The sequence below is a fragment of the Mesitornis unicolor genome, unplaced genomic scaffold (genome assembly GCF_000695765.1).
Source record: "Mesitornis unicolor isolate BGI_N332 unplaced genomic scaffold, ASM69576v1 scaffold39350, whole genome shotgun sequence".
In the NCBI taxonomy this organism is placed as follows: Eukaryota; Metazoa; Chordata; class Aves; order Mesitornithiformes; family Mesitornithidae; genus Mesitornis; species Mesitornis unicolor.
In genome coordinates this window covers 26,205-38,034 of record NW_010158325.1, presented here as the reverse complement: position 1 = coordinate 38,034, position 11,830 = coordinate 26,205, and the positions used below count along the sequence as shown (strand labels likewise).

Below are 11,830 nucleotides of genomic sequence, written 5' to 3'. Positions count from 1 at the left end.
AGTATTCAGCCACCTTGAAGGTTTTGAGTTCATCAAAACGGGACATCATGGTAACCTGATTATGCTCAGCAAGGAGGTAACATTTCTCGTTGCCCTGTCATGTGCAGAACAAATCACATTTTGGACAAGCCTTTTTTATGTTGTATATGCTGCCACTTGAAGTGTAAATTAAAAGCAAAGGCTCCTTACAGACCAAGTTATTTGGAGGGTGCGGGACTTCATTCTGGAACATGCTTTTGCTCACAATAGTCCAATATTATTCTTATTAGTACCATAAACACGCACACATGAAAATCCAAGACCATAAAATATTTTTTCTCTAAATTTCTTATGTCTCTCTCTCTTTTTTCACCTGAGAACGGCACCTACAGTTTCCTTTAAAAAGCAAAACCAAAACCAAAAATATAAGTCTAATCTCACCAGCTGCTGGTATATCAGGTTCTTCAAGGGATTGTCTGAGATAAAACACTGTCCTAACCTAAGACAGAGCAGGAAGCAAAAGAAAAGTAAAAGAAAAACAAAAGAAGAAGAGACCAAACAAACAAAAATGCAAATTGGACTAGTTCAGCGCTTTAGTACACATTTGGCACTTGCTCAAAGACTCAGTATGGTGTGCAACTGATGAAGAGAAGTCCTCTCTTGAAAGGAAGTAATTGCTTGTTGGGGTTAACAGAAACAGACTCCCCACTTCCTTCCTTGCCAGCCACGCGCACAGGCACACACGCATACACACACACTCTGACCTCTGAGGAGGAGGAGGAGGAGGAGACAGAGGGAGCAAAAGGAATTTTATCTTTTTTCTTTCCTGTCAGGTGCATTACCAAAAAAAAATTATTTCTCTTTAAACTGTAGCACAAAACAACAAAACACATTCACAAGCCACTTGTTGGCACTGTGTACCTGAGTGAGAATTTCTAGAACATTGTAGAACAAACAGCCATAAAGTTTATTTGAAAAAAAAATAATAATAATAAAAGGTCGACGGGTAAGACTTCAGTGCTTGGGTATAGCAGCTGAATTACTGGCATTATTTTACCCATAGCTTATATCATTCTGTTGTTGTTGTCGTCATTGTCTTTGTTTCCTTTCTTCTGAGCCTTTTTTCTTCTGATGCAGGCTGATGTCGATTAGTCAGCTGATGTCCCAACTATTTAAGACTAACAGTTAAAGTAACAGTCAGTGTATGAGAAAGTTAATGTGCTTGGCCACTGGCAAGGATAAACCAGATGGGGCTTTATTTATTTTTTCATTTCTCCTTGAAGTCCTGTAGGTCACGAGATATTTGGACCCTGATCAGTTGGCTTGCCCCGCAATGTGATTTTCACTGTCACTGCCATAGTCTGCATCGGGGTCATCCTCTTCCTCATCGTATTCATCGTAGATTTCTCCATTGACGTCATCGGTCTGCATCTCTTCCTTGATATGAGGCTCGTCGCTTTTGATGCCGTAAGTGCTCTGGATGACAGGCATCCCGGGCTCTGGGCTGCTGGAGACGCTCGAGTGCTCAGAGGGCAGATGTGGGGAAGGCTTTCCTGCCATGGCAATGGCTCCTGGGTAAACTACGCCCGCGGTGGCAATGGGAATCTGTGCTTGTTGCCTGCCATGGAGAAAAAGTAAAAGGACATTTGAATACTGGAGGGAGTAAAGGGAGGGCAAGTACAACAGCACTTTGCAAACCCATAGCATGTGCTCTTGTGCATGCAGAGGAAGCTCCTGGATGGCCCATGCAAGACAACCCTTCTAATAATAGTCCAGACTCACTAACTGATGCTCTTGAAATAAACATCAAGCCCGAACCACTGATAATGAAACCCCACCTCTGTAAACATCTCTTGCCACACCTGAACAACAGAGCTTCAGCTTGCCTGCCTGGGATGCAAACTTCCTCACTGGGGAAACTGCATCCCCTGAGCTGCCAGCCAAAAATAAACATCCTTTCAATTGCGGTCCAACTTAAAAAACATGTACTTTGAAAAAATCTTGCTTTTAAATAATCCAAGCTGCTGGCAGGACTAGACATGAAAGTAACACCTTGCCAACAGGAGAGATGTGGTGAAGCCCAGGTAAGTTTGCATGGGGAATGGGGAGCAAATAGCAAGGCAGGTCTCTTTGAGGAGGCAATATTTACTCCACGTTCACTCAGAGACTTGGCCATTATTCGGGGGAGGAACAGTGGGCTTTCTGGGACCAACATGGGTTTATAGGATGATAACTAAGGGCCTCCCACTGGAAGGTGATAGGTTTCCACAGTGAGTGGCACTTGCGAAAAGCAGAACCTTTGAAGGAAGGTGAATAAAGTTAGGAAAAGGCAGACTTAAAAATGGAAACATACATTATTTAAAAATAAATAAAAAACAGGCAAGCAACATGAGCATTTGAGAAAATCCTCTACAGGATGCCTTTATACAGTGCCTAAGCCTTGGAAACCTGTCTGCAGTAATGAAAGAAGAATTATTCCAGGCCATAGAAATTCCCTTTGCATCAAGAACACTAGCTGTGTTATACCAGTGTTTGTTTCCCTGAGAAGCTTCAGGGTCCCAACAAGCCTAGAGGTTTAAAATTCATGCTCCTTTTGTTTCCCTGTTGCATGAAGTAATTCCATTGCAGTAATACTCTTCAGTACATGCTGCACATTGTAATGTCATCAGCGGTGTGTCCATCTGCGCTGAAAAGCCTTGCCACAGGAGACAGGGCAGAATCTCTTGAGATGAACATTCTTAATTAAGACTGAAACCCTCCCCTGTTCCTGTGCCTGCCTGTGCCCTAGCTGCACAGTAAGCCTTGCACAGTACAGTGATCCTGAAAGACTTTCCTCTGCCAAACAGCTTTACATTTGTTTGGAATTGCTTGCTGCATTTCCAGATACTTCCTGCCTGCTATTTGAGTGAGGCCTCCCTCCGCACAGTCCTATTTTCACATTTCTGAAACAAGCAGAAGTTGGCACAGCTGAAGATATAGCTCTTAAAGTAGAGAGTGGATCTAATTTGCATTTTATTCTGAATTCAATAGGAAGTCTTTTGTTTTCTGAAGTCAGCATTTCTGTAACAAGATTCAGCACACTTAAATTGCTTTTAATATTTAACAATATGAACACTTCGCACTTAAATGGTGCTTTTCAGAGTGCTTTTCAAATATTAAATAATTTAAGAATAGTATTTTTCCACTTCTATAGGATGTCCACTCCAAAGGACCTGAAAGCAGTCCTCAGATATGAACGTACCATGGGTCTCAGCAAGCCAGTGAGGTGAGCTTCCCACACTGCCATTGAACACGAGGACACTGAGTCAGGGAAGCATTAAGTCTGAGTTGCAAAAAATGCCCACTCTTCCCATTGTGATGTCTTCAGACTGGCTTTCAGCACATCCCAGCAGCTGGCATAGCCACTGCTCTTGTAAACCCAGTCACTCATTTCGGTGCCTGGGCAGGAGCTGGACTGGTGTTTAGAAGTGTAGCCCTAAATGACCCATATTGGATGATGCAGCAGATGGAGAACCAAAACCAGGAATGCAACTGTAGTGCTGTGACTGTCAGCATCAAACACTGACCCCACTGCAGCCATTGGCCACTTAGTCAGTAACTTCTATAAAGATTTCACCCCAGGTTCTGTGCTTTAATGGCACAGTGCAAATTATTTCCAGCAATGTCTTGATTTCAATGTCAGCCTTGTTTGCAAAGCTTAAATAATATGCAGAATGTTACAAGGTTAGTTTTTTTTCCCATGATGAAGCATGCATGTTAACCAGATAAGCAGTGTTTTGGGGGCTCTGTTGCCACCTATTCTTTTTCCAGAAAGCCCCCCTCCTCTTTTTTTAATCTCTTGATGCCAAATGTTGGCTGAATTCCCTGTGTTTGTTTCAGTGCTTACCATTGGGATCACTGGACCTGCCAGCACCACAGGGTTAAGCAGCTCAAATTTCTCTGCTGAGCGGCTTATTATAACAGTGCACACTGTAGCGCTTTAAAACACAGTCTGATGACACTTAACAGTTGCTGGACAGATATTCTCTCCTTTATTGCTACTTCTAGCCGCTAACTAGAGAGATGTGCAACTCGGTTAATATGAAAATTATTCCAAAATCAGATGAAACAGAACACAAATTCCATCATTACTGAGGGTTGTTCCTTTTGCTGGTTTTGATTTTTTTGTGTGTGCGCACGTTTTAGTTTTCTGGAGTGAATACAGAAATATTGCAGAATATTTGATTACTTCCGATTCTTTTCATCTGCTGTAACCAAAACCAAAGAGTCTTTGCAGAAGGAAAATACATGCTAGTTTTCTAGGCAGATATTAATCTAATCATGCAAAGCTGATCTATTAGCTGTTTTATCAGAACCAGTCTGCTTGAAATTTATGCTAAACACAAAGCATTTAGCTTACTGTACTGGAAGACACTCTCTACTACATCAAATGCCGTCACGATGAACAATGCAGACAACTTCATGCCTGATATGAATTAACCGAGCCAAGTCCGTATTCCAGCTCAAGTTCAGCATGTTCAGCAGTCATTTTGCAGACCACTTGCCACAGATCATACTGAATGCAAACTTGTATTTTTGACTTTTGGATCAAGAGGCATTACCATAGATTAATTCAGATAGGCTCTCTGAGGCTTCATCATAAAGTAATACTTATAAGACTTTATTAGAAGACTTAGGTTTCATTGGAAAAATCTTAAGCTTTTTTTTTTCCTTTTGCATGATCAGAGTGGAAATGAGATAGTTGGCTGAAGCTGTAAGATTAAGTATACTGCAGAGCCAACAGAAAAATCCCTAACTGCCTAACTTCCTCCTGGAACACACTTTTTTAAAGTATAAGCTTCATATTCTGTCAGCAATATATAATATTCTTGCCAATAAAATGTAAAATTTACCACACTGAATTAAGAATTCCCCCTGAATTTTTTTTTTTTTTTCTGAAATGAGTGGTAGTTTTTAAAGGTCCCATACCCAACATTAAAATACTGCCTCATCTCCTGGCGTCTGTTGCGCATGATAGCCTTGTACTCGCCAATGCGTAATTTTTTGCCATCTACAAGGCAGGTACGCTTTGGCCTTGGCTTGTATTTGTAGTCTGGGTATTTCTCCAGGTGCTGTTTGCTGAGTCGGGCCTGCTCCTCATAGTATGGCTGCTTCTCTAGGTTTGTCATAGCTTTCCAGCGAGATCCTGTCACAAAAAAAAAAAAAAGAAATGAGATTCTACTCTTCCACAAACACTGAAGGGCACAGAAACAAGTAGGTCACCCAGAACAAGACACCTACAGTCATATCGCTTTGGGCTGGGAATCTGTCAGAGCTTCCAGACAGGGGTCAGGTCTTGTTTGTATTTGACGGGTAAACCTCTTGGGCATGACCAAGAGGCAGTGAGAGATGATACTGGAAGTTTTGACTAAATATTTTACTGAAACTTATCAACATTATAATGTCTTTCAGGTGGGAAGTAAAACCATTATCCTGGTAATCCTGGTAAACAATCCCTGACACTCTGTTTTAGAAAAAGAGGCACTGTATTTTAGTGAAATGGCCAAAGAGCCCTTAGATACATGGAGTTTGCTCTGCTACATCCACCTCACTTTCCTTTGGCCATGGGCCTGTTTTCACCACCTGTTCTAGAGGAGGCACCACTCCCATGTGCTGCGATTCAGTTGCTGTGCTCCACCATGGCTGGATCAAGCCGTAAATGCTGGACACGCACGTGTCTACAGCTTAGTCTTTCATGACAAATACCATATCTTTCTGGCTTCCAGGTTTGTGAGAAGCAGAATATGAACTGATCGTAAATGCTGCTGGGTACAGGAGCCTGCAAAGGCCCTGAAGCAATGCCTCTAAAAGCTATAAACTATCCCATATGTCTCAGTGGGGTTTTAACTCCAAGATCAAGTCCAGCTCCAACTTAAAGAATTTAGTATTTGTCATAAAGGGAAGAGCACTGGGATACTGGCACATCTCTCCACAGACCTGTACTATGGCTTCACTGCTGGCAGCCTTGTTTCTCACGCTCTATGCTGGTGTGCATATTTGAGCTAGGGAAATAATGGAGACTTTACAATTGTTTTCATATACCTCTTTAAATTTATAAACTAGTATTTCTTAAAGGACATAACATGTGAGCAGAAAATAAAATTTCTTGAATCAGTTATCCTATTTTATTTTTCCATGAACTACATAAGTGCTTCAGGGTAAGATTTCAAATAACATTTCAAATAACACGAATGGTCCAAGCTGTGAAACACGGGGCCTAGAAGGAAAACGTTATTGGAAAATAGTCAGTTTTCCCACTGGAAAAAAAGTTTGAATAGTTTCTCAATTTAATGGGTTCATAATGTCATTATGTCATACTTGACTTCCTCTTGTTCTTCATTTTTTATGGTTACTTATACTGTACTTAGCTCATGCTATTACTCAGGCTGGTCTTAGCTCACTGTGCCCCTAAGACTCACAACAGAGAGAGCACAGTTAGCCCTTCCCAGGAAACAAAACGGTTTGGTTCCCTCAAGAAAGGCTTCTTCTGACTACTGACACCATTTTTCCCATTGCTCTTCAAACCTTTATTCCAAGCTGCAGTTTGGGCTTCTGGAGCGAAGGGCTAACAGGCTGGTACAGGCTCACCTCGCACCTAGGGATAACCAATTCATAAATAATTGTATCTTAGTTTTGTAGAGGAGCAACAAAGAGACATCCCTTTCTTAGCAAACATGACTTTGGAGTCAAAAACATAGTTTCTCAAGATGTTTACAACAGGTAACATGCAGAGATCCTTCAGCTAGTTCTGGAATGGGAGACAGTTGAATTATATGGTTATTAGCTTAGGTGCAGCACCCTATTAGCATGACTAGATGATTTCTATGATTTGGACTAAAACTCCTGCATGGCACTTTGTACGTCACACAGAGGTAGAGTGGATGCATGGGGATCTGTGGCAGGACTAAATGACACAGTGATAAACATGTGAAGAACACCAAAACACCTAACACCTACTAATGCTGCGTAAGATAGAAACATAGATAGGGCCCGTGTTGGACAGGATTCCTACCTCCTCATGTGAAAAGATCTGTAGATAGTGGGTGAAGTTAGGCAAACACATAAGTCTTTGCAGGATCAGGGCCATAAAAACTGAAATTTTCCTGCATAATATTTGTATATACAGTTACACATACAATATTTATACATAAATGTCGTTTGTTATGTTTTTCCTTCCTAAGCTGCAAACTCAATACAACAAAAATCCTGGCAGTCTCACCTCTCTTTCTAGCAAATTTTTAATAGCTGCCTTCTGCAGTGATACCTCCTCTTACTATGACTTCACTGTTTTTACAAAATATACTAGATATAATTTACTAGTATGTTTTGAAGTATCATAAATAATTAAACAAACTATGCTGTCAAAATAACTTTTGAAAAAGGGCACATTTTCTGATAATAAAACCTTGTTTTTTACATTGTCTCATTTTCACATATTTTCTTAGTAATACACAAAATTCAACCAGCTTTCTGATTGGACTTAACCTGAAATTTTGAAAGTTTCAAGAATATATGATTCTGATCTTTGAATCTGCACCCACAGGCAAGCTAAGCTATGAATAAGTATCATCAATCAACATACCGGAGCTGTTTAAAACTACCCTATGTTTGGACAAAATATATTTGTACTAGCTTTATCTGCCATTGTTTTACATGTCTATAAACACATAGAGGCAGGCATGGGTACCTATGCACAGTGCCAAGCTGAAGCCCAAACAAGGTATGATTAAAGAATCTTGAAAAATCTTCTTTTTAAGGGAAGATTTTACACTCCTGGGTGAGCTTCCTGCTCACCATCTGTGTTAGAAAGCTTTGAGTGGGTCAAGTCTCCTTGACTATGAAAACAAGAACCCCTCCCTGGGTGCATACATAATGTCAAGCAGGATTCCTGCACAGTTCTCCCTGATGCGGTGGCTGGCAAATAAAGGAGGAAATTATAAGACTTTTCAGCACCAAACATGGCTCCAGCCCCCAAAGTGAGCTAGGGCAGTTAGAGCTGTGTTCACACAGTGACTGTGAACACAGCTATTTGAGTCCAGGGCAGAAATGAGGGGCCCCCATGTGTGTCCCGGCACTTGTGCTCAGGTGCACACACGCACGCGCTAGATGGGGTTAGGACCTCTGCTTGATGCTGATTTTAAAACAAGTTTCTCCGACAAGAATTTTCAGCTGTTTGTAATATTGCCTAACTTTTAGTCCATTTGACTGACATTTTTCAGTCTGAGTATCTGAATCAGGCTGATTTTACATTTAAAAAATAACCTCACATACACAAACACTTGTATAATGTATAGGTATGTGCACAGGTTTGTATTCACACACTTACAAATCCACAAGATAATTTCTGGAGGCAGTATCTAACTTCTTCTTTTCTTAATCTTTTTATGTAAATTTCTCAGTGAAATTAATTATTTACAAAAATATCTAAACAATGCATTATTAAATTGATAGGGTCCAGCAGACCAATTTTAGCACTTTTTTAACATTTACTAAAAAAAAACCAACAACATTATCCACAAGTTTCAGTTGCAATGAACAGATGGATGACAAACGTATGCACAGATGAATTTAGTGACAAATCCATGCATCTAATTTTTATGCTCAAAACATAATACCACAGTGTCACACATAATCTAGACTACTCTAGTGCTGGGAAGGGCACCTCTCATTTTACTATAAAAATGACCCTCGATTGGCGACAGCTCCATCTAAGCTACTCTCTGTGACAACGAGTACTCTGACCTCTATGTGTAGCAGTGCTGCTAAAAAAAACGGTAAGGAAAAACTGTGGCTTTCTAATAAAGAGCCCCTAATACCCAGTGGAACTGTAAGCTTCTAGTTGCTCACCCTACGCCAGTTAACAGCGAGCTCCCTGCTGACTTCAAAAGCCTGGCCTTTTGCAATTGAGGGAAGACCTTTGTAACGTTTCTGTCAAGAGAGATGTCAGGACATCCCTCTCCATTGCACAGGTAGAATAGGAAAATTAAATGTGAGGCTGGGAAGAAACAGAAACATCATCTCTTACTGCTTCAGACCTTGCTTTTCCCCATATCTGGCAGCCAAACAGAAAGAGTTTGGAGTCAGCTATACTGTCTGTCACCTCAACAGGATCTGTAATGAATTTGCACATTTTACTCCAACTACTGTATATCTAATCAGAAAAAGATGTCCCCATATCTCCCTGATCTAGCGCCAAACAGTAAAAGGTGATTCCTTATGTTAACAATTTCAGCAGAATGCCTTATTAAAACCAGATTTTTGGGTATTATAAAATGCTTAGAAGCCTTTTAAAATGTCAACCAGGATCCCCAGAGACTGCGTAAAATGTCAGCCTAGCTCAAGCGCCTGTTTTAAGCAGGATGAATTAGCAGCGTGCTGTCGGAGGTTGTTATCCAAAACAATCAGTTAAGAGGGAAAACATCAAGCTCTTTTTGTACTTTCTATATGAAAAGGGCCATTCAGAATAATCTCGTAGATTTCTGAAGCCGATTATTTAAAAACAGGTTTAACCAGGTCTACCCTCAATTTAGAAACAGACCAAAACTATTACTGCCCTGTCCTCAGTCTAATCACATCATACACCTCTGACCATTATAATCCCTTTTAACCAGTATAAGGTAATTTTACCATCAACATAACCAATTTAGCCTTCCAATCCTGTTCTCATAAATAATCTAATAATCTCGTACCACCCTTTTAGTCATGGGTTAATATCATCACATCTGCCATCCACAGCCAATACATTCTGCCTCTCTGACCAATTTATCTCATTTCCACTTGCCCCCTGCTAACTAACATAATCCCACTGATCAAGCTAAAATTCAAACCTCTGATCAGTCCCAACTCAGCATCTTTACCAGCCCTGCAGCTGGTTAATGCTGCCATTACAATTGCGCTACATCTCTCGAGTTGTCTACAAAACCAATGAGACCTGCAGCCCAGGTAAAGATGTTCCTTGCTTAAGGAATCCACTGGCCTGAGGGACGTTTAGGTCCTGTAGCACAGTCTTTATCAGTAGAAACACAACATCTCCAGTTTGGTCACATTTTTTTTTTTTCTGCAGAACGGTAATTCACTGGCCTCAGAGACCCTCCTTATTCACCTTCTGTATGATTCAGCATGTCACAGAGGAGTAACTTAGGACAGAACATGGTCCTGGGAAATCGAGAAAACAGTGAAAAGTTGGAAGACTATGGCATGAAATTCAGTAGATGATGTTCATAACAAATATTGCTTGGGATGTGGAGAGTAGAGGATATGGAAATTAGTTCTGATGTTTCTTTTTTTTGTTTCAGGATTATTTTTAGAATATTTAGAATAAAAGCAGATTGTAATAGAGATCATGTACTAAAGGGAAATTTAATATAACAGGAACATAATAAAAATCCTTTAAAACTGTCTGTGTATAAAATAAAGGGATGTATTTTAGGATCTTATCCCTATAGCCATGGATTTGAACAGAAAGTGCTATGGCACAAATCAAATACTGTAGTATGTTGTCTCACAGAATTGAGTTAGATGAAATATGTAGGCAAATAAATGATAGCAGTCATTTTATGCCTGTTCAGCAGCCTAATGAAATGAACTGTTTTCGTCTATTTTGTCTATTTTTGCCTGTTTTCACACCAAAACTACCACCAAAATCTCAGTAACTACGAAGACACAAGAACATTTCAGGTTATGGCTAATGTATACTGCTGGGCAGTATGGTGAAAGCTCGCATCACTGCTGTCCTTGCTGCAGTCTTTAAGTAGCAAAACAGACATCCTAGAACCAGTAATTCTGTCATGGCAGGTGCTCTGCTCTATTCAGTCAAAAGTTTTTTGAGTTTTGCTACTAAAAGAACAGTGCTTTATCATTCTTACCTAGTATCTTGCTGATATTGGAGTTGTGCATGTCAGGGAAGGCTTGAAGGATCTTCCTCCGCTCATCTTTAGCCCACACCATGAATGCATTCATTGGGCGCTTGATATGGGGCTCATTGCTACCACGCCCTCTGGATTCCCGATAAATTCTAGACTCTGAAACTCCCGCACTTCCTAAAAAGAAAGAGAAAAACATTTTCAGCTTATATTTAATTACGTAGCTTCCTCTGCCAGCAGTAACTGATATCAGGTGCTGCATATTCACTGAGACAGTGTTCACAAAAGGTTAATGGTGTTTATTCTTTTTATTTGAAGCAGTAGAAAATACCATATATTGTATATTGTCTAGTTTTTATTTATTCTATTGATTCAGTATCACAAAGTACAGACTTGATGAAGAGTTTCAATTGTTTTTTTTTCAACACAAGGCATTAAACAGCTTTTCTAAACCATCTTTTACTCTTTAATAACATAAAACCAACACTTATCAATGCAGATTTTCTTTTTACTTTCCTGTTTACTGAATGGTGGTCATACTAAATTAACTACCTTCTAACTTTTTTGAGATGGGAAGGTAGTGATACATGGCAATATCAGATGTTTCTCCTTTAGCAATTCTCTAGCAAATGAACATTTACACATCTGCCTGCTCTTGTGCGTAAGCAATAGCAGAGAAAGAAATTAATATTACGCTCACTTCATCAAACTAAGAAAGTTCCTCCAGAGGCAGAGCGCATATCAGCTATGGATGATCAGGTCTACAATTCATGGACTCACTGTGTGATTTCATTTATCCCACATCTATTTGCCTCCTTTATTCCCTTCCACCATCAGAAAAAAATTTTTGGTTCAGTCTTGAGAAGTGCAGTGTACAGAAGAGAAGGCAAAAAATAATCTCCAGACTTAAAACACCACACGATGAATCATTTTTTCTTGCCTTGTTTCAT

At 40.0% G+C, this 11,830-nt stretch overlaps 1 protein-coding gene across 1 annotated transcript in view; it reads right to left on the bottom strand.

The window, feature by feature from the left end:
* Positions 1-747: 747 nt before the first annotated feature.
* The window catches only part of SOX5 (SRY (sex determining region Y)-box 5), a gene marked incomplete at its 5' end in the record, with an annotated part of 32,622 nt that continues 21,539 nt past the window's right edge, over positions 748-11,830 (bottom strand). The window contains 3 exons of the mRNA XM_010183189.1: positions 748-1,597; positions 4,948-5,164; positions 10,884-11,057. Of these exons, the coding sequence (XP_010181491.1) occupies positions 1,294-1,597; positions 4,948-5,164; positions 10,884-11,057 (695 nt within the window). The remainder of the gene's footprint in view (positions 1,598-4,947; positions 5,165-10,883; positions 11,058-11,830) is intronic.